Source organism: Seriola lalandi, unplaced genomic scaffold (genome assembly GCF_002814215.2).
Source record: "Seriola lalandi dorsalis isolate HSWRI2012SDOR001 ecotype SW California unplaced genomic scaffold, Sedor1 jcf7180002054647, whole genome shotgun sequence".
Classification (NCBI taxonomy): domain Eukaryota; kingdom Metazoa; phylum Chordata; class Actinopteri; order Carangiformes; family Carangidae; genus Seriola; species Seriola lalandi.
Window position 1 is genome coordinate 14,714 of NW_019525200.1, and position 27,000 is coordinate 41,713.

Sequence of the window (27,000 nt, forward strand, 5' to 3'; positions counted from 1 at the left end):
GAGACAGAACATTAGAACATTACTGAGAGAGAACATTAGAACATTACTGAGGGAGAACATTAGAACTTTACTGACAGAGACAGAACATTAGAACATTACTGAGGGAGAACATTAGAACATTACTGACAGAGACAGAACATTAGAACATTACTGAGAGAGAACATTAGAACATTACTGACAGAGACAGAACATTAGAACATTACTGAGGGAGAACATTAGAACATTACTGACAGAGACAGAACATTAGAACATTACTGAGAGAGAACATTAGAACATTACTGACAGAGACAGAACATTAGAACATTACTGAGGGAGAACATTAGAACATTACTGACAGAGACAGAGCATTAGAACATTACTGAGAGAGAACATTAGAACATTACAGACAGACAGAACATTAGAGCATTACTGACAAACATTAGTCTATTAGTCTCTATTATTAATCTCTTCTCTGTCTGTATTAGTGTTATATAAAGCTGGGACAGTCACACAACTGTTACATAACTCAGTGGAAGCTTTTCTCTGGACTCTGTAACACACACACTTACACACACATACATACTTACGCACACAACACACACACACACACACACACAAACACACAGTGCTACACTACACTCTGACTCTCAGCAGCTTTTAAGTGTGTTCACACCAAAAAGCGTGGTCTGTATTCAGAATAAAGACATTTACTTTGTGAAGTTTAACGTTCGATGTCACGTGTATCACTACCTGTTAGTATGAGGATGCAAACATCTCCAACCATTGAAGATATTTTATCATATCATCCTCGACTGCAGCAATTATTGAGCCATAGGAAACATGAACGTTCTGATCTGTCGGTGTTTCACTCCTGTTTTAAACAGGATTTCATTTGTCTCTTGTCTTAATTAAAAGTCCTGCTCAAACTGCAGAGAACTGACCCAAACGTCCTCCAACAGGCAGATCTTTGACCCTCAAACTGAACGTCTGTGGTGCAAATGTGGCCCAGTTCAACCCTCTACAGTTGGTCTGGGGCAAATCAGGCTTTATTCACAGAGATTCTGATGAGCTTCAGACCTGAGGTTATCGTATCTTAGAGCAGGAAGATAAGAAAATATGAAATGTGATTAACTTTGCATTTTCTCTCTCCTATAGTTTGTGCTTCTCCCCTCCCTCTCTCCTTCTCTCTCTCTCTCTCTCTCTCTCTCTCTCTCTCTCTGTCTCTGCAGACTCTGACTCTGGAGTTGCAGGATCCAGATCTGACACTACAACCCTCATTACTATTATTATTATTTATTTATTTTAGTTATTGGTTCTGCTTGAAAATAACAGTATATACAGCTGTTCATTATTATTATTATTATTATTATTATTATTATTATTATTTATCTGTTTATACCCTCTGGCTTTGTTCAAAATCACTATCCACTCAGCCCTGGCCACAAACAGACTGAGTCTGTAATTTTTTTGATTTTTTATGTTTTTTGCTATTATTACTGCATAAAGTTTTTAACTAACATCAGTTTTTGTCATAAGTATAAAATATCCATTCTTTTTAATTTTGTAACCCTTAACGTTTGTTTGCACAATGCACTTGTTGGAAAACAACTTCAAAAATGACCATTTTCTATATTCCCAGTGCTACTGGATTTTCTTGTATTATTAATAGCACAGTCTGAGATATGTAACTGATTAACACTGATATTATGCATTGTTATTTTTATGCAGGGAAAGCAAAGTAGATAAAACTCCCACTCAGCGTGTTCGTGGCCAAAAATTGCCACCTCCTGTTTGCATTCCCAAAATGCTAGGAAATTGATATATATCAAAAGATTTTTCACTTTCAGCGACTTTCATTTTTTAAATCTTAACCCTTTAAATGCCTGTTAGATCACATAATGCTAATGATTTAGAAAGGGAGAAAAGCATAAAATCAGTCTTTTTTACCAAATAATACATGCTACCTGATTTATTTTTTAACCATCATTGCAGCTAAATGTATGTCAATAATTAGCAGTATCAACGATTTTTATGCATCATTACTTTTTTGTGCAGTGACAGAAAAACATAAAAACTCCCACTTAGCATGTTCGTTGACAAAAACGGCCATCTCCTGTTTGCTTTTGCAAAATGCTATACAAACACTACTGAAAATATTTGCTACTTTCACTACTTAAATTTTTTAATTTGCCGTCAGTCCTGATCATGAAATCCAAAATTTTAATCAATTGCAGAATTTTAACCCTTTAAATACCAGTTAGATTACATATTACCACTAACTTTTCAGGGAAAGAAAGAGAGAGAGTTGCCATTTTTTTCACAATATAATTGATGCAACCTAATATTTTTTTAATCGTCATTGCAGGTCAGTACCAGTAACAGTAACAAAGATTTTTTTTTTTTTTTTGCATTATTACTTCTTTTGAGTAGTGACAAAAAAGACAAACTCCCACTAGTGGCCAAAAATGGCTATTTATTGTTTGTCTTTACAAGATGCTATAAGAATGTGTGTTTCAGTGAGTGTGTGTGTGTGCATGCTCAAGGGCGGCAGGATGTGCAAACCACAGTAGAGTGGTCCTTGCAGACACACTTTCAACAGCTGGAGCAAGTGGTTGCCGTTCTTCTCCTGTAGGTGCACAGTTCAAACTTTCTCCTCATTTTGCTGGCGGGCTGTGGGTCACGCTCTGATTCAGACTGTTGTATCTCACCAACAATGGCAGCAGCGGCTGTTGAGCGTGGGGGACAAGGCCATCTTGCAATTGCTGGGGTCACCAGCATGACCCCCAGCTCTTCCAGGAACACCCTTCATTGGTAGGTTTTAGAGGACTCCCACTCAGGATGGACTGATTTCCACAGGACAAAGACATTGTATGCCGAGACATCCAGGAGATTGTAAAAGAGAGCCAGTGGCCAGCGGCTGGTTTTCCTTTGACAACTGTAGGTGCCGACAACCTTGTCCAGGTTATCCACACCGCCTTTGCACTTATTGTAGTCGAGGATTGCTGCAGGCTTCCTCTCTTCCCTGTCGCTGACTGCTCACTCCCTGTGCTTTGTGCTCAAAAGAAGCACATTCTTCCCTCGCTTGGGCATGTAGGATACCGCAATGGTAGTTTTGGTGAAGGCGAAGACAGACGACAGAATCTTCCTCTGTCGCAGCTGGAGGAGCTGGGGAGGTAGCTCTGGTTTGTTTCTCCTGATTGTGCCAACCAGAGCCAGTTTTCTTCTGAGGAGTTCCTATGCCATCATTTTCCCATCACGAGACATCTGTCTCAGACGCCAGCTCCTCTGTCTCTGCCATCAGCTACTCGGCCTCCACCACTGTGTCTGTATCGCACTCACCCCCTGAGGAAGAGGAATCAGGCACTGGCTGGTACTCCTCATCATCAGTGGTGATGCTTTCATCCTCTGAGGAGGGTGTCCCCTCATCTTCAGGAGAGGATGTGTCCTCATCTTGGGTAGAAGATGTCTCTTTTTCAAGTGCAGAGGATTTCTCCCCATCTTCGATCTTTGAGCGCATCACATAGTCAAGAGCTTGAAGCAGTGAATATGACCTTCTTGCCACCTTGCCAGAGAAGAAATGATCTGGAAGAGTTTGTTTTTGTTTACCCTGCAGCTGCATCTTTGAACTCTACAAGATGTCCTGTGATTCAAAGCATCAAAGCCAAATTTGCCTGGGACATTTACCTCACTCTATCTTGCAAATACGTACATATTTGTGCTGCAATTTCACGCACAGGCACAGGCACAAACACAAACCATTATCTGACATCCTTAAGATCACACCTATGTCAAGATTGTGTCATTCATTCGCTCCATTGGAGGGCAGTAAGCCATCGTACATCCCTATTGGAAACTAAGAATATTACATGAAATTGCTCCCTTGGCCAAAAATGGACAAATGAAATAATCTGGTAGAAAACATTAAAAACTACAATTTTCAAGTGTTGAGTTTAGAATGAAAGCTATTTTACCTATATTGTATGATTTAATACTGTACTGCTGTAATACAGCTGTTCCGCACAAACTGCAGCCTCCAAATGACACAACAAAACAACTGAAAAAGTTTAACCTTCATGAAGGAGGATTTATAACAGGACACAAATACACACACACACACACACACGTGTGTGTATACTGTATATATTCGTATTTAGTGAGACTGAAAAGTGTGTTCTTACATGTTTAATGTTGTGCTGTAGAACGGACTGACTCACAGATGGAGGCTGACACTCACAGTACAGCAGCTGCTGATCCAGGGTCCACGCATCAGACCTCAGACCTCAGACCTTGTTTCCCGTCTCTAGAGAAGAACTGGATCCTTCATTCTATCCAATCCATTGAACATTGCTCATGCAGAGAAAAGGTTTCCCGAGTCATTGAACAGTTGGGTTAGAGACGTTCCAAATGTGACACAGAAAAGATAAAATTCTGATGAAAATATGCCATTCTGGGGGGGTGTATTCATCGTCTGAAATGGGACAGGTGTGGGGGGAGGTGTGTGTGTGGATGAACACAAGAGCTCAGTCCATGTCCTGCCACAAAGCTGCAGCTAATGTTCATAAGAAGAGGTCCACTAATAAAACTGAAGCACTGAAAACTGAAGTACCTCTTCTCTGGTTGCTGAAGGTCAGACAGGTCAGCAGCCGTCTCATGCAAGTTCATTCGGCAGGGTCAAAGGTCAGCACACAAATGTGTGTGTGTGTCTATATTAAGAGGATGATGGAGGTGAAGCTTGTCACCATCTCCATCTTTAATCTTGTTCTGCTGCTGTGAACATGGAGCTGCAGAGGTGAGGTTTTTTTCCTCATGGAAAACATTTATTGCTCTTTAATAATAATTGATTTTCATATTACCCATGGTACCCAGGTTCCTCTGTCTGTCTTAAAGTAGCTCTGATCTGATTTCAGTGTCTTGTCTTTAAATGTCTGGTTTGGGTCCAGCAGTTGTTGAGCTTCATGTGTGACTCTGTAGTTTACAAGTTAAATAAATTAGAGATTCCAGACTTTACATGTTTTGTCTACCGTAGTGTTTTCTTTACACCATCAGATCAGAGCTAATCAGCTGGGAGGATGAAGAGGAAAAGGAGAAGGAAATGAGAGTGGTGAGAAGACTTCTGTTCTTTTTCTGTTTATTTCACTGAGAAACATGTTCCAGTCAGATTTGGTTCCTTTGGTTCCATCTGTTCAGTTCTAAAGTTGTATGTGAACATGAAACAGAACATATGAAATATCTGATGTTATTGAATAATGAATATGAGCACACACAGTTTGATTATATGTGTGTGTGGATATTTACATACATGTTTCACAGGTTGCTTATTAACCTGTTTATCTCGAGTCTTGATTCAGAGAAACAAAGTTTGATCAATCAAATCAATCAACTTCTGCCTTTGCTGAACTTGTTCTTATATAAGTTCATTTAAACACTGGATGATAACACTGTGTGTGTGTGTGTGTGTGTGTGTGTGTGTGTCCTGCGACCTCTGACACGTGATTGGTTGATAATAAAGTGACATCATAAGTAGTTTAACGATTGGCTCCGCTCCACCTGTCGCTGTCACGGTAACAATCTGTCAGTCTGTCAGCTGACTGTCTGATGTCCGTTTTATGTCGACACCTCAGTGACATCACACTGAGTTTTGTTGCTGTTGTGCGTCGGACGTAGAAATGTGTTGATTCAAATTTAAATGAGTAAAAACAGTTTTTACTACATTTCCTTTTGTGAATATGAAAAGTGCCAAACATCATAATAAGTCAGACTCTGCTGTGTGTGTTTGTGTGTGTGTGTGTGTGTGTGTGTGTGTGTGTGTGTGTGTGTGTGTGTTTGCAGGGTTTATAACTTACACATCAGTGTTTGTCTGTTTGTTTCTTCTTCACTGTCAGAGATCACATGACCCCCACTGACCTCTGACCCCTCCAATTTGGGAAGTGATTGGCCAATAAAATGACACCAGAGAAGGTCATGACCAACACACACACACACACACACACACACACACACACATACATAGCGCTGTAAACTGAGGCTGCTGTTCCTCTTTAAGCTGCTACTAAAGTTTTATGAGAAAGAGGAGACATGGGGTCAGAGGTGTCAGGTGCTGTGTGGTGGATCTCTATATTGTTATTTCTGTTCTGGATGTTGGAGGGGAACTGAAGCACATGTGTGAAGTGTATTCTCTGCAATAATAAACGGAACATTACTAGTTATGTGCCTGCAATGCAATAACATTGAAGGCATATATTATTATTCTGCATACTTATTTGTCGTATCTATCTGTCTTTCGTATTAAAATCTCTGTGCGTAACTAGTCCCACAGCTTTGACAAAACCCAGATAATATATATATGTATGAATACATGCAGGAATGGTGTGCAATGACTGTTCTAAGCGATTTGAATAACAATGGCGACATAAATGGTGATAAAGGGAAAAAAATTCCCATTCATTCTGAATGGGAGGACGTCTTCAAAACGCTTAACTTTGGAGCTCTACTGCTGGGTCATACTTCAACCTAGAAAAATGGTTGAAAGGTTAAACGGGTCACAAGACTTGAGAGTCTCTTAGGTTGAATCGGTATTTTGAAAACTATTATGGTTTACACAAAATCACAGATATGTTTTCCACAGTGGAGTGGTACAGTGGTCACCTCACAGTAAGAAGGTTCTGGGTTTGAACCTGTCGTGTGGACTCTACATATTCTCAGTGTCTGTGTGGGTTCCCTCCACAGTCCCAACATGTGGTGACATGAATGTTGTGGACTGTGATTAACATGTGACCTGTTCAGGCGTACCCCGCCTCTCAACCTGGACATTCTTCTCTGTGTGTCTTCAGCAGGTGGAGGACGGAGGCTACGAGTCATCTGTCTCTGAAGAGAAGCAGGACACTCAGACCTGCAGCAGAAACCCAGACTCTGAGCCTCCAGGCAACCTCAAGGTCAGAGTTTTAATATCAGAGTGAGTTTGTCCCCCACCAGTCTTCTCCTGGACCATCAGTGAATGGGAAACGGGACTGTACTGCTGTTGTCAAACAACCGTTTGTCATAACACAGAAGACCAGCTGCCCGGTCCTCTCTGAACCTGGATTTTACCTGTAGTAGTACTAGCAGTCATTCTGTAGTGGTACTAACAGTAGTTGTAGTAGCAATACTAACAAGGTTCAGATGTTAACCCTTTGCAGTCTGAAATCTTGTGTTTCTCTTCCTGTCCGGTTCAGACAGATAAATCTGGCCGTCTTCTCCTGGAGACTCCAGCCGACCTCCAGAACCTTCTGCTGCTGAGGAAGACCAAGAAACAGCAGAAAGCTTCTGTCACGAGACCTGCCGCTGCGTCCCCTGCTGTCCAGACAGTGGTAAAACCAAAACACACCTGCACAGATCCCCAGGTGATCTTTGTCATTGTTGAACCCTCATATTTACAACATCAGTGACCGTCGCCAACAACAAGACTGAGCAGCAGTGGTGAAAAGCAACTGAATACGACTCTGGGATACTTTTACTCTGTGGTATCAGTACTTTTACTTGTGTGTGTGTGTGTGTGTGTGTGTGTGTGTGTGTGTGTGTGTGCGCGCGTGTGTGTGTGTCAGCCTTATTATGTGGATGAGGAGGATTTCTTTAAGGCCTGTGATCAAGCTCAGGAGCTGGTGATTGAGAAGTACCTGTCCACAGGTGGAGACATCAATGCCTGTGACACAGTGAGTCATCCATACTTCACCCTGTGTGTAATGTGTAACTAGCTGATGTGTATTCACTGTGTGAAGTTAATGTTTATTTGTACTTATTTATTTGTGTGTAGTTTGAGCGTACAGGTCTCCACAGAGCATGCTCTCAGGGTCACATTGACGTCATCTCCAAACTGTTGGAGTCTGGAGCAAACATCAACAGTAGAGACAAGGTACACTTTAGTCAGTGTTTGTACCAGTTTAATCCAGAGTTTGAACTGGCTTTAATCCAGAGACTGTACCAGTTTAATCCAGAGTTAGTACTGGTTTTAATCCAGAGTTAGAACTGGTTATAATCCAGAGCTAGAACTGTTTTTATACAAAGTTAGAACGGGTTTTAATCCATATTTAGTACCACTTTAGTCCAGAGTTAGTACCATTTTGATCCAGAGGTAGTATGAGTTTAATACAGAGTTAGAACCAGTTTTAATCCAGAGTTAGTACCACTTTAATCCAGAATTAGAACCGGTTTTAATCTAAAATTAAAACGGATTTGAATCCAGAGATAATACCAGTTTAATCCAGAGTTAGAACTGGTTTTAATCCAGAGTTAGTACTGGTTAGAACTAGTTCTGATTTTCTCTTTCATCCAGCTGTGGTCAACATGTGTCCACTCTGCCTGCCGAGGAGGACATCTGTCTGTATTAAAAAAGCTGCTGAACAACGGAGCCAACATGACTGCAAAAGATAAGGTAATACTGCTGACATCACTACTACTGGGACACAAAAGGTAATATCACTGGTATCAGCACTACTGCAACACAAAGTAATACTACTGGAATTACTACTACTGCAACATAAAAGGTAATACTACTGGTATTACTACTACTCCACACAAATGGCATACCTAAATGTAACATTTGATGTTGTGATGAAATGCCATACTATAATGTTTTTTATGTCATAATATACTATGACGTATTTTACAACATAATTCACTAGGACATTTTTATGACAAAATATACCTTTTTATAAATTGCTATAAAATGACATTTTATATGCCATACTAGGATGTTTTTTACAACATACTGTACTATGACATTTAGGACATTTTAATGATGTAATAAACTATGACATTTTTTTAGGAAATACTGTACTATGATGTTTAACTGATATACTATACAATGATGTTTTTTACGACATACATTTCTATGACATACTATGGTGACATTTAGGACATTTTTACTATGTAATAAACCATTTTGTTTTTTACGACATACTAAATTTTTAACACATATTATGCTATACTGTTCTGATGTTTTTTCCGACATACAATACTATGATGTTTTTTTTAACAAAATAGTATACTATGACGTTTTTATGACATAGTATACTATGATGTTTTTAGTGAAATACAATACTCTGTTTTTTACGACATATTATATTATAACATTTTTTACAACATACTATACTTTGATCTTTTTACCACATACAATAATATAAAGTTTTTTACGACATATTTTACTACGACATGTAGGATGTTTTTACGACATAATAAACTATGACGTTTTTTACTACATACAATAGTATGGCGTTTTTATGATTTAATATACTATGACGTTTTTACAGCATACTATACTATGACATTTATGATGTTTTTAGGACGTAATAAACGTTTTTTTATGACCTACTGTACTATGAGTATATTTTAATGACATACTACACTATGTGTTTACGACATACGATACTATGATGTATTTGACTCAGTATACTATGATATATTTATGACTTAGTATAATATGACGTTTTCAAGACATACAATACTATGACATTTTTACAACACACTATACTATCATGTTTTCACCGATGAAGCAGCAGACTATGATGTTTTAAATAAATACTATACTATGATGTTTTTCATGACATACCATACAATGATGTTTTTACGACATGCTACACTAGGCTGTTATTTACGTCTTACTATAGCATAACATTTTTATGACATACTATACTGTGATGTTTTTTACGACATAGCATACTATGATGTTCTTAAGACATAAAATACTATGATGTTCTTAAGACATAAAATACTATGATATCTTTTATGACATGGTGTACTAGGACATTTTTACAACATATTATACTATGACATGTGTATGTCTATTATGACAAATTATGCTATGATGTTTATGGGAAATATTATAATATGACATTTAGGATATATCTACAATACATTACCTTTTTTACAACATAATATAGTATGATGTTTTTACACCATACTATATTATGACGTTTTTAAGACGTACTGTTATGATGTTTTTATGACAAACTATGACGTTTTTACAACAGAGTATACTATGACGTATTTTTGACTTATTAGATGACTTTTTGTGAAGTACCATACTATGACCTTTTAATGGCATATGTAAGTATGACATTTTTTTGACATATTCTATGACATATTAATATTATGATGTTTTGACGAAATAATTTTTTACAGCATACCATACTAGTTCGTTTTTACAACATAGTATCGTATGAATTTTTCACAACATACTATAGTATATTTTTTTGATTTAATATACTATGACGTTTTTACAGCATACTATACTATGACATTTATGATGTTTTTAGGACGTAATAAACGTTTTTTTATGACCTACTGTACTATGACTATATTTTAATGACATACTACACTATGTGTTAACGACATACGATACTATGATGTATTTGACTCAGTATACTATGATATATTTATGACTTAGTATACTATGACGTTTTTAAAACATACTGTACTATGAGGTATTTTGTACTAACTATACTATTACGTTTTTAGTGATGGCATATGGCATATTTTTTTGATATGGCATTCTATGACATATTAATATTATAGTGTTTTGACGAAATAATTTTTTACAGCATACCATACTAGTTCGTTTTATACAACATATTATAGTATGAATGTTTCACGACATGCTATAGTATGTTTTTATGACTTAATATACTATATATATATATATATATATATATATATATATATATATATATGACATCTTTTACAACATACTACAGTATGAATCTTTTTACGACATAATATAGTAGGAGGTTTTTTTATGACATAATATAGTAGGAGGTTTTTTTATGACATAATATAGTAGGAGGTTTTTTACGACGTACTATACTATTTCGTTTTTATGCCATACTACACTATGCAGTTTGAACGACTTACTACACTATGATGTGTGTTATGACATACTATAATATTAGGGTTTAATGCCATGTTATACTATGACGCTTTTCATGAAACACTGCACTATGATGTTTTTCAAAATATATATATATATATATATATATATATTATACTATTATTATACTATACTATCATGCCATTTATTATACCAGGAGGATTTTTACAACACATAAAGCATGAATGTTTTACGACATACTATACTATTAAGTTTACGACTTAGTTTTAGTCTTACTTACACTAGTACAGCTCTTCAGGAGGCAGAGGATGAGGAAGGCTCCAGGCCCAGATGGTGTGTCACCCTCCTACCTTAAGGCCTGTGCTGACCAGTAAGGCCCCATCTTCACTCAGACATTCAACACATCACTGAAGCTGTGTGAGGTTCGGGGGTTATATATATTTGAATATATATATAACAGATGTATGACTTACTATTACGTTATTTATGATTTACTATATTATGACATTTTTTATGACTTGCTATACTATGATGTTTTTACGACTTTATATATTATGATGTTATTTATGACTTACTATACTATAATGTTTCACACACCGTCCTATACTATGTTTTTTTTACAATATACTATATTATAATGTTTTTATGACTTACCATACTATGACATCTTTTACGACATAATATACTATAGCATGTCATAAAAACTTCCTAGTATAGTATGTCGTAAAAAAGTCATAGTATGACGTATGTACTATACTATGACATTTTTATGACTTGCTATTTTAAAAGATAGGTGGCATGGTGGCGCAGTGGTTTGCACTCTTGCCTCACTGCCAGAAGGTTCTGGTTTGAAATCTGATATCTGGCTTGAATCAATATGACATTTTTATACCTTAACACACTATGACATTTTTATGACTTACTACATTAAGATAAGGCTAGCGCTGTAGCCAGTGGTTAGCACTGTGGCCTCATAGCCAGAAGGTTCTGGGTTTGAACCTGACAGCTGGCTCGTATCACTATGACATAACATACCATGATCTTTTTATGACTTATTATGTGATGACATGGGTGGCAAGGTGGTGCAGTGGTTAGCACCATAGCCTTGCAATCAAAAGGTTGTGGGTTCAAACCTGATAACTGGCATAGTTACGCAATGCCTTTTTTCTGTGATGTTTTTTATGATATACTATATTTGGACTTTTTTACATATACTATGACGGTTTATACCACATAGTATACTAGGATGTTTTTAGCACATTGACATAAATACTTCTTACATTACTACTACTGCATCAGATAAGGTAATACTACTGCCATTACTACTACTGCAATGGACAAGGTACTATCACTGACATTACAGTAGTCAGTGTTTGATACAGAAACTTTCTTATGTTAAACACACATAAGAATAATTTATAACACAACATGTAGCGGGAAAACAGACATATCCGAATCTATTGTCTTCAAAAATATACAACTGCACATCAAGTTGTTCTTTATTCAGAGAAATACTCTGAATATATTTAGTTGGAAAACATGACCATACTACAACTGGTATAACCTGTAATTTTACCCAAATATACTAATAAAGTTACATTTAACAAACAAGTATTACATGGTATAAATATATTATGTGGTGAAATGGGGACAAGAGTAGGACCATTTCTGTTACTGTCACAAAAGTTGATAACAGTGTGTGTATGTGTGTGTGTGTGTGTGTGTGTGTGTGTGTGTCTTAGCTGGACAGCACTCCACTTCATGTCTCTGTGCGGACCGGAAACCATGACTGTGCTGAGCACCTGATTCAGTGTGGAGCTGACCTCAACACACAGGACAGAGTGAGTCAACACACACACACACACACACACACACAAACACACACACACACGGACAGAAGGTCTAATGTGTGCTGTGTTTGTTTCAGGAGGGAGACACTCCTCTTCACGATGCTGTTCGACTCAACAGATTCAAAATCATTCAGCTGCTGTTACTGCACGGAGCTGACACACACATCACCAACCAGGTAACACACTCTGCCAATCAGGAGTAAACTGAAAGGTTTCTCTCTTCCAGCAGTTTCTACACTTTAATCTGAGATTGTGATTTAAAAACTTATCACTCACTCTTTAATCCCAGTGCACATCGTTGCTGCAGTGTTCCTAGTTTAACGGCACTGTGCTGGGCAGGTGACAACTGACAGGTGACAGGTGTGTCTACAGTGTCTGTGCTCTGAGGCATTAAAGCAGGAAAATCAATGCAGATTGGAGCAGGAGCCGATAAATACCTGTCTACTGCAGAGTCATGTGACCCTGCCTGATGTTAGCGGGTTTTTGACCAGCGGAAAAGAGGCTTTACAGATGTGAATGTTGTTGTGAGTTCCTAACTTCACTTCTGTCTGTCTGTCTCACTCTCTTTCTCTCTCTCTCTGTATCTCTCTTTCTTTCTCTCTGTTTCTCTCTCTCAGGATGGACAGTGTCCTCTGGACAGGGTGTTGCAGTGGCAGAATGAAGCAAAGACTCTCCTCATGGAGCAGCACCACAGGAAGTGATGTCACTGACAGAGTACTGATTGGTTTTATTGGTTTACTTTGAGTTGATGGTTTTTATTTTGTTAAATGGAAAAAAAGTGAAAGATGATGAAAACATGATCAGCTGTTTGATGTGTGACGTTCTACATGTTGTGATTTGAAATAAACAGTGTATCTCTGTTGTTGCCTGGTAACACTCACCCTTGGGTGACCAGCAGCTCCTCATTGGCTGTTTTTACTGTCAAATACCAAGGAATTATTAAGTGGGATGGTCTGGGGGGGGGGTGCAAAGGGATGTGTAAAGGTGGGACAATATGTTGTTTATGTGCATCAGACTGGATCTTACCAACATCAGAGTGAGGACTGAATGTTAACAGTGAACAAACTTCCAAACTCTCAGTGACAATAGAATAATTTTGTTCTAATGAAATATTACCGACTCTTATTATTCTGTAATTCTTCTTTGCTGAGAGAAAGAAGAGTCATGTGTAAATCTGTATGAAGGCTGTTTTATGGGAACTGTCCAACTGTTCCAAAATTTAGAGCATGAGTAACGCCAAATAGAAGTACAAGGACTGACAAAATTCTTGAAACATGTTAGCATACTGATTTTAGCATTTAGCCCAAAGTATCTCTCACCCTGCTACATTAATTTGAATCTTTTTTTTTTATTGTTTCCATCATGAGTCCAACTGTGTTGTTATAGAAGTCACATGATGAATCTGTGGCGGGCTCTTTCATAATAAAGTTTGGCGGCACAGCATGAGTCATGAAGTCAGTAAACAAGGTTGGATATTATCCAGTTTAATTTAAAGTCACTAGACCTCCAGCATCTCAGACCAAAACAGATGCTTCATCAGCCACACCGACGGATCTGGTAAAGACACTGATGGAGCAGGTAAAGACTTAAAACTTTATGAATGTTTGACAGTCCACCTGTGCTCTGGTCTCATGTCTTTCTTTGTTGGAGGCCTTTTTAGATGAAATGTGGTTTCTGCTACCAAAACAAAGAGCAGAGAAACTCACATTACATCACATTGAAAAGGGGTGTGGCTTTGTTCTCTGCTCAGGATGCCATTATTCCACTATATCTTTACACAGAGAACACACATTACTGTGCTACTGTTTAAAATCTAATTTACAGAACATATGATCTACTGATGAGTATTCAGGGTAAAAGTGAACCGTGTAGGTTCATATCTGAAAACGTCGGTCACATACATTCAGTGAACTCACTCTTTAATCTGTGGTTTATTGTTGGCTTCTGTTCTGAGAAGCTGCGAATGAGTTTTCTGATGAGATAAAACGAGTAAAGCAGTCAGAGAAGAGACAGAGACAGACATCTACCTGGACATGCCTCACCTGCTGATGATGCTGCTGCTGTGGTGCTCAGGTAGGACTCTGCTTTAATGATGAGACGGGTTCAGAACCACAGAGGAAAAAAGCCTTAAGTAAAATGGAGTGAATAGTCTTTACTGCTTTATTTCACTTTACTGTCAGAGGAAAACCTCATATCTACCACATTGTTGTTTTCACATGAAAATGTTTTTTTCCGTAATTTTTCAAAGAAGATGAATATTGATCATCAACCATGAGTTAAGCTTCAACTGCACCTTTAGTACATTTTACTTTTACTCAAATCTGTCAGCGCTCCCCACAGGCTGCAGAGTTTACTACAGCCAGTCTGAAGACACATCCTCTTAGGCCCAATCCCATTGTCCCGCCCAACACCTAAGACCTGAATCCTCACAGACTTAACTGATGTCACCTGGTCAGTGACAGAGTGTGAGAGGCTGTTAGAACTCAAAATTGTATAAAGAAGAATAAACAGCAGTTTGTGACAGCATGTAAAACATTGTGCATTGTGGGTTTGTGACTTTTGATTTTGCATCTTTAATCCCTTCCTTCACTTCCTGTTTGTAAACAGAATAATAATGTTGGATCAGATCTGATGAAGCAGATTTATAATTTATCACATGATCAGAGATAACTACACACAGTTCAAGCTCTGTGTTAACATTGTCACCTACTGTCTTTTTTCTTGTAATGCTAACATTAGCATTAGCACCTTTCATGCTTCATGTTCATTCACCATTGTTCTTCTATTTTATTTTTTCTGTTTTATGGCGTTTGTTTACCATTGTTTTTATACTTCTGGGTGACCCTTGTAACCATGGTAAACTGTTTAATTTCACAACGCCATGAACTTTGGGTAATTCCCTCAGGCAAAGTTTGCAGAAATCCAGACTTATGGAAAGTGTGTATAGCAGATGCTAGAAAGCACTGATGCTCTCAATGGTTTGACAGTGCGACAGGCCAAAGTCCTCACAGGCTTTTCGGGAGTGTGCCTCAAAGTCTGTGTGTCTGTGAGGGTGGATGTTGGGATCGGGCCTGAGTGTGACCAGTCCTGGATCTGAACATGTGGAGTCTGACCTGAAGGCCCCGCTGGAGGAAAGATCATGGAGATCAGGACATTTCCTGATGATCTGTTGGTTTTTTCCTCTTAGTATCTCACATCCTTCAGACCTTGATGCTTGTTGGGAAATAAAAAATCTACAATGATCTACAAGTTCAATATTTTACTTTTATTTCAAGTTTCTCACAGAAAATAGTGTGAGCCCAGTATAAAGTCTGAAACATATAAAACCAGGTTGTCTACATACAGACAGATACTACTTCACATGTTACAACAGCTGCAGGGAGCTTTTCTTTTACTGCTGCCTCAGAAGTCCAACTGTCATGGCTGACCAGTTTGACCAGTGTCACCCACATGCTGAGGATGTACCACCATGAATTAGGACAGGTCACAACATCATTTGTTTTAGTGTTTTCTTAGATGTGTGATTCAGGCTTTAGTGTAGTCACCAGTGTTTTACTCAGCTGGGGGATGTGAAGAACTTCCGTCCTGGTTCAACTTGTCCTCTAAGGAGAGAAAACATCAAGTCACCAGACCACCAACAGAAATAAAACCACACTGATCTTTACTTTAGAACTTGATTTTGTGTAACTGGAGACTTCACAGACTGCGATCCAGAACAAAGACAAAGACCTGTTTCACTCTGTGTTGGCTGTTTTAATTGTATCTGTCTATATATCTGCACTAGTAAATTACATCATCCCACCCCGTTTCATAACTCTCTGGCCTTGTCCTGTAGCTGTAGTCACTATAAACATTTCTCCATGATGAGTGTCAGTGGTTGATGCTGTAGCTGGATCTGATTTTCCACCTAAGCCCCTTGATCCAATCCCTGCCCCTATTTAAAATCAGTTTTCAGTTATTTAGCAGGTGACCTCCTCACCATTGTTAACAGCATTTCCCCCATTCATTCAAGACACCTGTTGTTTGTTCTTCTTTAAAAGGGGCCATCAGTAGTAGGTCTCGACCTCACACAATCTTTATATGCTTCCACTTGGCTTCAACTCTACATTTCACCATCTCCTGCTAATATCAGTGTTTTAGATTTACTGTTAAACTTCCTGTAGCTCACTGATCTTTGGACGTCACTAAACTTTCTGCAGTTCAACAAAGAAAAAACTGAAGTAGCGCTGGGTACAAAGGTGCATGCTCCTGGCCTCTGATCACCACTGACCAAGTCAAGAACCTGGGAGTTATTTTTGATGACCTTCCATCACAAGATCAGATGATTGTGTTTTCATTGGTTTTCATGTGACAGTCAACAGCGTTATGTTTATCTAACTATATATCCTAACTAGGTCTAACCGTATCGCCCTAAATCTCACACATTTCCTCTGGCTCCTCTGAATGGTCTCGATCCAGATATCTGACACTTTACCAGTTCATCAACCTGCGGGATCTCTTAGATCACAGGAGACATTTCTGGTGACAGAGCTCTCAGTGTTAATGACATCCTGCCTGCACCAACATGTCTGTCTTCAGACTTTTCTCTGTAATTAGTTTTAACTTGTTTGGTGATGTCTGTGTCGGTGTTCATGTTACATGCTGTTTGTCTTTATGTCAATCATTTTGCCAAAGCACTTTTGAATTTGTTCTCTATGATATTGTGCTACAGCAGAAGATCTCAGACCAGTGTTTAACCATGCCTCAGTCTGACACAGTGCTGTCTGTGTTGGACAGTTGTTTCATCACTGAACACACTACAGGCTTGTGGAGTTCTGGGTAGTGGTCTGAGTGTTGGACCTGGTCTGTTGTGGTCTTACGTGTTGGTGAAAGCGTTGCCCAGGTTCCTGATCCTGCCTCTCAGAGATCCTCTGCTGGGAGTTTTGTAGTAACTGTTCAGCTCAGGAGAAGTTAATGGCTGAAACAAACGACCTGAAAAAACACATTGCCAGGAATGAAAGGGGTGTGTGTGTTTGTAATTTTCCTCCTTCTTCACACTGACTGAAGTGATTCATTCACAACACAACTAAAATGAAAGAGGACTAAATCCAGTCCTCCTACCAACCAGATAACCACCAACATCTTCTGTGTCAGAGTGAATGAGGAGAAAGAAACATGTTCAGTCTTTTAGAGTATTTTATCCAGGTGCTTCACAGAGTCAGACCATCAGAACAACAGGAAGTGATGTCAGACCAGCACTAGGTATTTCAGAGAAACGCAGAGTGCAGTGACTTGAATGTGATAAAGCTGTTGACTTCTGTAAACTCACCCTGTCCTTCCTGGCTGTAGGTCTTAATGGTGGAGGACAAGGATGAAACCTGGTCTGTCTGGACAGCGAGGACACGCCTCCAGTAGTCTTCAGAGAGGGACAACAGCCGACAAATGACCTAATACAAAAGCAAGGATTCATCTGATTTAATGTTGTGACTTCCACAAAAACAGCTGTTTGTTGTTTATCTGAGGTGGAGACGCCTCAGTGTTCGTATCCCAGCTGACCTTTGGCTGAGTGTTTGTGTCTCTCATGATGGTGGTTGGAGACGGCTCAGACATCCCATGACCTACTATAGTTGGTCCAAACACTCGCGCCAAATTATTCTGATCCATCTGACACTGGGGGCTCTTCATCACTCTGAAAATAAATGCAGAATATTAACTGCCAGCAACTTTCATTATACATTTAGTTCATTTTTCTCTCTATTCAAACAATTAAAACCATCACAAACAGACATACATAGGATGGGTGGGGGGTTGTGGGTACATGTGACAGTATGTCAGTAGAAGAGAGGACAAACTGACAAAGCACAGAGTCAACATTCGGTTTGACATCAAAACTAGCAGACCCAGCTGCTGGGCTGAAACCCAGTTCTGATCAGCTAATTTCCAGAGGAAGACTGGGGAAAAGCTAAAAGGTCTTACTTGTGCAAGTGAAGCATGAGGAAAGCCAGTGTGTCTCTGTTGGCCTTTGGCAGCTCTGCTATGGCCTGATAAATGATGGCTGAGCTGTTGTCTTCATCAGTAAGCTCTGAAACAGACAGTGATGGTCAGATATGTCACATGACCCTCCTCGTCCTGCACAATGTCAATCAAAACATCTTCATGTGGGAGGAAGACTGTTGTTGGCTTTTTAACCCCAACGTTACTTCTTCAACAAACAGAGATGAAGGTCTGGTTCAGTTTGTTAAAGTCCAGTCAGGGTTCAGTCTCCTACCCGAGGCCTCCATGAAGGTCCGGTGCAGTCTGAAGGTGATCAGCGGCTCCTTCAGTCTCCTCAGGAAGTCTTTGAGGAGACCACACAGCACGTGGACATCCTGGACTCGACTGAGCACGAGCGGAGTTTTCCCTTGAATGAACCGATCTCTGAGCTCCCTCACCAGACGCTCTCCTCCAGGGACTCTGTACAGTCCTCTCTGCGGACAGACGGACAGGTAGGTAGACAGACAGGCAGGTAATATAGAGGTGGGTCAGCTCCTTTTCCTTGTGGTTCAGTTTCTCTTCACACAGAAAACATCCAGCGACCAGGTGAACTAAACATGAACATTCTCTGCTCCAATTGGTTGGCGTGGTGAGGTGGAGACAGAACATAAACGTCCTGAAGAAACCAGTCCAGGTAACAGCGGCTGTTAACACCTCCACATCCCAGCATGCAAAGTGCTCCTGGCTACACGAGCCTCTTTAGCTCAGACCAAGACCACTTTCAGATCTGGGTCTGAGCCAACCACAGGATCGGAGTCTGGATGACGAGCTCACCTCCTCCAGCCCCCTCCTCTCGATCTCAGACACACACTGTGTAATCAGCTGAGGAACCCTGGGATGAGTCACTGGAGTGAAACCCTCCAACGAGTCCTGAAGAGGAACCGACAGAAACATACGGAGTCCAGTCTCTGTCACATGTGTGGTCCAGACTGGATATCTAATCCAGAAACAATGACTTCCTGTTTGTTTCTTTAACAAGGGATTCAATAAAATAGAAAATAAGTTGAGACAGACTAAGACAGGAGAATAAAAATTCACAGATCACCTCAAACTCCGAGGACAGTAAGAAGACCTTGTCTGGATGGGTCAGAACCGTTCAGGTCTTTTTTAACTAACAGGAGTATTTTAAAATCTTATCTGACTAAAAGGAAGCCATATGTTAACAGACTAGAGAATGAATAAACATGTTGACAGACTAGAGAACCGGACAGGAATTTCAGAACTATTCTGAATCATTCAAAGTAAAGTTCATCCTGTCTGAATGAAGTTCTGTAGCCTCTGTTTTTCTCTGTAGCTTTATTCTGAAGGGACACCCCTTCCTCCCTGTAATGTTGATCCTGTCTAAATGGCGTTTAACCATGTGGTAGAAACAGAGTATAAGTGAGGTACCGTGTGAGCTGCACTTCCTGTCGTGGAGGCCGAGCAGCCGTCTGTGAATTTCTGTTTGCACTCTGGATGAGCGACCACACGACAGTTTCTGCACTTCACTGCCATCTTCCCGAAGCGGATCCTCTTCCCGCACGGCAAACACATCTCGGGCCGGATCACCTGGAGGGAGGCAGATAAAAGACCCTGAGGGATGGGACATGGTAGCTCAGTGTGATGTCTGAGTGAGATCGTACCGTCTTAGACAGAAACACATGTTTCTGAGTTTTGTGAGATCTGCAGGGAGGAGCTGCTATGACTGAAGTTTTCTGCTCCACCTGAGCTTCAGGTTCCACCTTCTCTTCACAGGGAAGCCACACAGAGGTTTGGTCTGAGGAACAGTGAACACATCACAGCCAGCCACGCCTTCACACTAACAGCAGCCTTCTCTTTTCTATTGTGTGTGTGTGTGTGTGTGTGTGTGGTGATCTCTCCTCTCAGTGACCTCTCGACATGTTCATCCAGGATGACAGATGAAAAACAAATGAGCACTCTGTCAGATAAATAAATCAATAAATGAATTTTAATGTTCAGCTGAGTTTACAGGAGACAGACCTGATAGGCTCTTGATTTCAATATTTACTGATGGGACCATAAATAATAAACTCACCACCTCCCACTGAAACAGCACACTCCTGAGTGAGGGTCCGGACCAGGTTTTCTGAGGTGTCCTGTGTGATTCCCATCACCATGTGGATCTGACCTCCAGTCTCAGGAGTCGTCACTGACGCCTTCACTATCGTCTCAACTTCCTGAGTCACACACAGTCTCAACTTTAGACTTCACAACAGAGACCAGGTCCTGGATAAGCTGTGTTCAAGGTTCAAGCTACAGGTTTCTGAGAGCAGGAGTCATGCTGGTTATTTTCATTACTGATGACTCTTCCTGTTAAAATCATTTGTTTGATAAAATAGCTGACAACATGTTCAATTTACTAACGTGAAAACAACAGTCATAGCTGAGTGTTGGCCTCCTGTGACTGAGGGGGCAGCAGTCATCCATCACACCAACATAACAGGAAGTACGAACTAACTCATCAGCCTGATCTTCAACATTCTTTCAATAAGGTGGAAACTAATTGTCAAAGTGACTTTTAGATCCTAGTTTAGTGCCTGTGGTTCAATCGTCCCCAGAACTGTTGGGTGAGCAGAGGTTCTAGATACTGTTACTGAACTTTACCGTTTCATCTTCAGCTGATGTTTGATGTAATAACACACACAGATTACACTGACAGACATCTGATCTTAATCTGAGTCAAGTCCATTCATCATGTTAGTGGTGCACCACAGGGGTCTATCTCGGCTCATTAATATTTACATTATATGCATGTGACATTGTTCTTCCTGATCAGTGCCTCAGTGGTCATATGGTTGGGCAATCAAAAGGCAGAGGAGAAAAGTAACGAAGAACATAAAGACAATTATTTTTAATGTTCCGTTATTTCACCACCAGAGGGAAAAAGCTGCAGGTACTACAGATTTATGAACATGTGATTATTACAGATCAAACTACCCAGCTACAGCTTCCTGATGGACAATGAAGACCAACTACTACAATTATATAACTGGTTCTGCACATTTACTTCGCTGCAGGTATTTATATACACTGTGGTTTGACTTCTTTAACTTCAGTCAAAACAGAGAACTTCTTTCACCATTGCCAAAAAGATCAACTGAAGTCAGAGGCACCATCAACCCTGACCACTTTACAAGGGTTGGAACAAAGACAGAGGGTCAAAGTGTAAATCACACCCATGGTTACTGATTATCTAAGTCCAAATACAGATTTAGAAACATGAAACCTGCATTTTAACAACAAATGTTTTCTCAGAAAATTTAAATCTCTCACTACTATGCCCATCAACATTTGGGAACATCTGTTTTCTACATGGCCCCTCAGTGAGGAACACAGCTGTATGTTCCTAACTAGTTTCATGGATGTATTCACCTTCTCCACAATTTTTCTCTCCAGCAGCTCAGCAGACATGTTACTGCCTCTGCCTCGCTTCACAACCGGAACACTGACCGCCGGCCCCATCGACGAACGCTGCAGAGAACCAACAGACCATCAGAGCAATAGGGCAGAAGCTTATTTATGTTGCACAACCAGTAATTACTTTACGATTATTCAGTACTTTACAAAGAGCAGCCGTACAAGTTATCAAAAACAAAGGAGGGAACAAAAATACCAATTAGACACTTTAAGGTCTAAACCTGTGACGCTTCCTATAGAAACTGGTCTATAAAGTCCACATGTTTTATGAGTGGGTGAACACAGGATAGTAGTGCAGCAGATTAAAATTAAATTCTGCCTAAATAAACAAATGTGCTCAGGAGGGGTGTCAGTTACCCTCTTCTCTCTGTTTCGAGATCTCAGAGGTTTAATCGCTGTCGTGTCCAGATCCTGAAACATAAAAACACAAACTTAATCACATCAGGTTGCACACAGCTAGGTTTTTAAAGTTTGCGACAATTAACTACAGAACACTTTATTGACCATCAGCAGTGCCATTGACAAACAAGAAGAGTGTTCAAAATGTTTCATTTCAAGGAAATACAACATGAAGAACTCCTTCCTGTATTATCTTTTCTTAATTATACTTCATGTCAGATACAAAGCAGGTTTCCCTGGTCTGCAAATGAATTTTCAGAGAAAATACAAGTAGATCTGTTCAGGTTAATCTTGGTACCATGTCATCATCAGTCCGGTCGTAGCTGATATCAGAGTGAGACAGGAAAGACGACTCGTCGATCACAGACAACCTGAAGGGACACCGAAAGAGACGTTTAATGACCACAATCATTCATAGGCTGAATAAACATCACTGCTGCTGATCCCACAGATAACCCACAGTGCAAAGAACCTATGAAACATACTGTGTATCACCAGGAGCAACAGTCTCCATCTTCTAATGCCCAAGTGAAAAGCCACACTTTACTGTATAAAACCAACAGGACTCAAAAAGAACCGAACAAAGGTGAAACCATGTGGACAAACTGGTGAACTACATTTTACTGACCTCTCCAGAAGAGCAACTCAACACAGACTCAAACATCCCCCCTGTGGACATTCTATTGTTTTCACCTACCAAACTGAAAATAAAGATTCTTTCTGGAGAAAACACATTTAGTAGATTTTCTCTGGAAAAAGGAAAGTCACCTCTGTTGTCATGAGCACTATAGAACCAGGATCAATAGATAAAGTGACATAAACTCAGAACAAGTGGATATGGTGTGAAGTTGCTCTTCAGGAAACACTTCAACAGCTTCATGTTCATCTTTCACTTCCCGTTTGCTGCTCCTGTGCAGAGTCACGTTTCCTGCTTTGTGTTCAAACGTAGCTAAGAGAGATTTCTGCTCATCGTTCAGACAGGCGCTGGATTTACTGTCATGGACCAGGATGTCACACATGAGCTGCATCTGCCTCTGCTGGAAACATCAGTGACAAGATCGACAGTTAAAGTGCTGTCAGCAGCCCCTGCAGGCTGCAGCGCTCAACATTTCTGTGTTCTCAGAGACTGAACATGTGAACTCTGTCCTGATCATGGAGTCATTCAAGTGCCAAGTTCATCCTAACCTTCGTCCTCTAGATGAATCACATGGCTGCGGTCGAAAAATCTTTTTTCCTTAGTCATCATGAAGAACAAGTATATTGAATTTACAGTTAACAATATCATTATCATAACTAAGTGCTATAGTCTATACATAAATGTTTCACTTAATCCCCTCCCACGGTGTAAAGACCTAAAAATGTATTTTCTCCTTTTAACAAGTGTAAAGACATGTCAAAAGGCATACGCCAGGAAACTCTTTATACTTCTGTCTGATTATAATTTATTCTGATCTCTTCCTCAGTTCATTATTTCTATTTGAACATTACTTTAATGGCTGAACTTTCTCTATTTGAATTTTTGTCCCTTTCATGTTTTCTTATTTCAACATTTCAGTCATGTTTGTTTTTGTGGTTAAGGGAGGACTTATCCTCCATGTGTTAGAAATAGAGGTAGTAGTAGTACAGTGGGATTTTCTCTACGCACTTTTCCTAAATCCTTATGAAGTCTCCTTCACACCTTTCCTTGACCTCATGATGTTTTCCATTGAAGTCGAGGAAAAATGCTTAGAGAGGAGATTATTTGACTTTCGACCGCAGGCCATGAGTCATCCTCTCTTTTACTGCTCACATTGAACCTAACCTCTTCCCCTCCTGTTGGGACTCACCAGGTACTGGTAGTCAGCCTCGACCTTGTAACGTTTCTTCATCTCCACGTCCAGCTGGTTTCGAGCGTGTTTCAGTTTGACCTCCAGAGCAGCTTTGGCCACATCAGACTTCACCAGCAGCTCTTTGTACTTCTTCAGCTCCAGCTCAGCGTGCATCCATCTCTTCCTCATCGCCTCAAAGTTTCTCACCACTTCAACCAACTCTGAAAGATCAGACAAAAAAAAAAAATCACTCTACACCCTGAAACTGATCAGAGTATTAAGGAAATGTCTTGACTTCACCAGGTTTATTTGACATTATTCTGGATTTAAACGAACTAAAAACACTTTTTTAAATGAATATGTGACATAAAGTGGATCAGAGGTTCATCCACATGCCGTCTGAGCATCTGAACATCAACATTACAACTTATAAGCATCAAACAGGAACCCGACAGGGGATTTATTTTATAGCAATAAAATAAAATGAGTGTTTAAAGCTCTGGAGTTTTCTGACATCACAGCCTCCATGTGGTGAAAACAAGACCTTCAGACCGTCTGTTCCTCTGTACATCCAGTACACAGTGCCTGTAAACTAGGATTAGGACACTGACTTTACTTACAGAACTACATAAATACTATTGATAATCAACGGGTTAAATGGAATCTTAAAATGTGGAAAAATGTTTTAAAAGAATCTAAAGGAGGAGGTATTGTAATCCTTAAATGGTGTGCATATGACTCAGATTTCACACTGAATAGATTGGATACTAGATTTAAAGACTGGACAGCTAAAGGAATAACGGTTCTATGCAATGTAAATAAAGAAGTGAAATTCTTAAAGAGAAACACCTACTAGAAAAACAGGACTTCTATTGATATATACAAATATGACATTATGTTAGTATGAAAGTTAAAAATGTAACCAAGCCAAATACATGTCTGATAGAACTGTTCAGAGAGGTTTCAATACTTTAGATATTTGTAGTAAAATTATTTCATGCATATATAAAGATCTGTTAAATCTTAAAACACATTCAACTTCATACATTAAGACAAAATGGGAGAAGGAAGGGGGGAAACTTATGTCGGAGCAAGAATGGACAACAATATGAAAGTATCAATGGAAGTGTACCAGCTCAGAGAAATGGAGGGAGTTTGGTTGGAAGAACCTGATCAGGTACTTTATCACACCCTCCCAAAAATCCCATTATGATAATAGTCTTCCCGCTTTTGCTGGAGAAACTGTGGAAGTCAAAATGCAAACCTCTGCCATGTTTTCTGGGACTGCCCTGTCATCAAAGAGGACTAGAGACTTTTTAAAATGTGTAATCCCTCTGGACATTAAAACTATATACTTTGGGCACATACCTCATGACTGGTCAAAAAGAGATAAGTATTTAATCAATATCCTGCTGATGGCTGGTAAAAAGAATCTCACCAGAAAATGATTATTGAAGAGGGATTACAGTGGGTATTTAACTTCTGTTGATAGTTTTAAGAAACAGCAGAAAACATATTTTTATGATCTTGCTTTTAATTAACTATACTATAATTTTATTTTATTTTATTTTTTTATTCCTTATATTCTTTTTATACCTTTATGTTCTTAAAATTGTTTGAATGCCCTTTTATTCATGTCATATACATTCAATTTAAAATGTGAAACACATTGTATGGAAATATGATTCATGTTGAATGTCAATAAAAAAGAAATTACAAGAAAAAAGAAAAAAAGAAACTGACTTTACTGAAATGAGCCTAGTTCAACTGGTCCTGGTTCAGTGCCTCAGTCCAGAGACCAGGTTGTGACCTAATGAAGCAGACTGACCCAGTTCAGTGTTCAGAGTGTTGTCCTCCATGTTGATCCTCTGAAGACAAAGAGCCAGCAGCTCCTCCACGATGATCCGAGACTCCCCCATCTCTACTGAGTCTGAGTCCAGTGAACACATCATCACATCCACATTATAACTTTAATCATCTTCATTTACTTTCATTTGAACTGATCTTCCTTTCATTCTTTGTCTTTCACTCAGTAAAGGTGTTAACACCTGTAAACACAGAATCTACCTGTTCATCAGGACCTGGTCCGACACGTGGTTTAGAAGAAGTTCCACAGACCTGAGAGCAGGTTTTCATCAGTGTTCATACTGTGACTGGGTCCAACAACCGAACCTGACTGCGTACAGACAGTCACGTGTCCTCTGACGGGTGAACGTAACGGTACCGTTTGTTTCATTTAACAGAAACGACACAGGTGAAAACTGACGGCAGGTAAGTGACGCTGCAGCTCCGACTCTATGCTAATCAGCTGCTTCATTAAGTGCGTTCGATTTTGACTTCGGCTGACTTGACGGTCAACGTGGGCTGCTGGTGACTTCAGGGGCGGAGCTGCCTGACTCGGAAAAAACTGAAGGCGCCTTGCTCCCCCAAGGTTTTAAAGGTGCACTATGCATTCCTGCATGACGTCACTTCTGTTGACGTTTCGCCACCTTTGAAACCCTTCCCCAATATAAATGCGGGTCCTCGTTCGTTCCTTCTGCATTTCTCTCCTCCTCGCCATATATTCATCTGAACGTCTTTTCTTTGGTTGTGTCCGTGCCTTGGTCATTTCCCAAAATATATGGTTGAGTAGTTAAGATACTCAAGCTACTCTATCAACTCTGCTCACTGCCCC

The 27,000-nt window shown here is 39.6% G+C and overlaps 2 protein-coding genes and 1 pseudogene across 2 annotated transcripts; 1 reads left to right on the top strand and 2 right to left on the bottom strand.

Moving 5' to 3' along the window:
- Window positions 1-2,571: 2,571 nt before the first annotated feature.
- On the bottom strand, window positions 2,572-3,496 carry LOC147818314 (uncharacterized; annotated as a pseudogene).
- Window positions 3,497-4,754: 1,258 nt separating this feature from the next.
- LOC111665489 (uncharacterized) lies at window positions 4,755-13,552 on the top strand. The gene is made up of 10 exons (XM_023420519.2): window positions 4,755-4,768; window positions 5,026-5,080; window positions 6,810-6,911; window positions 7,191-7,325; window positions 7,560-7,667; window positions 7,769-7,867; window positions 8,288-8,386; window positions 12,583-12,681; window positions 12,768-12,866; window positions 13,308-13,552. The coding sequence occupies exons 1-10, from the start codon at window positions 4,755-4,757 to the stop codon at window positions 13,389-13,391; spliced, it is 894 nt and encodes a 297-aa protein (XP_023276287.1). The 3' UTR covers window positions 13,392-13,552.
- A 2,382-nt stretch (window positions 13,553-15,934) lies between these two features.
- On the bottom strand, window positions 15,935-26,625 carry LOC111665486 (rac GTPase-activating protein 1). Its single transcript, XM_023420515.2, has 17 exons — window positions 26,394-26,625; window positions 26,155-26,256; window positions 24,345-24,547; window positions 23,418-23,555; window positions 22,817-22,891; window positions 22,477-22,530; window positions 22,075-22,173; window positions 20,738-20,879; window positions 20,325-20,458; window positions 20,092-20,250; window positions 19,477-19,572; window positions 18,938-19,136; window positions 18,646-18,751; window positions 18,226-18,358; window positions 17,999-18,116; window positions 17,550-17,661; window positions 15,935-16,292 (listed from the first exon to the last, which is right to left on the bottom strand). Exons 2-17 carry the CDS (start codon window positions 26,243-26,245, stop codon window positions 16,247-16,249), a joined length of 1,905 nt encoding a protein of 634 aa, XP_023276283.1. The 5' UTR covers window positions 26,246-26,256; window positions 26,394-26,625; the 3' UTR covers window positions 15,935-16,246.
- Window positions 26,626-27,000: the final 375 nt, after the last annotated feature.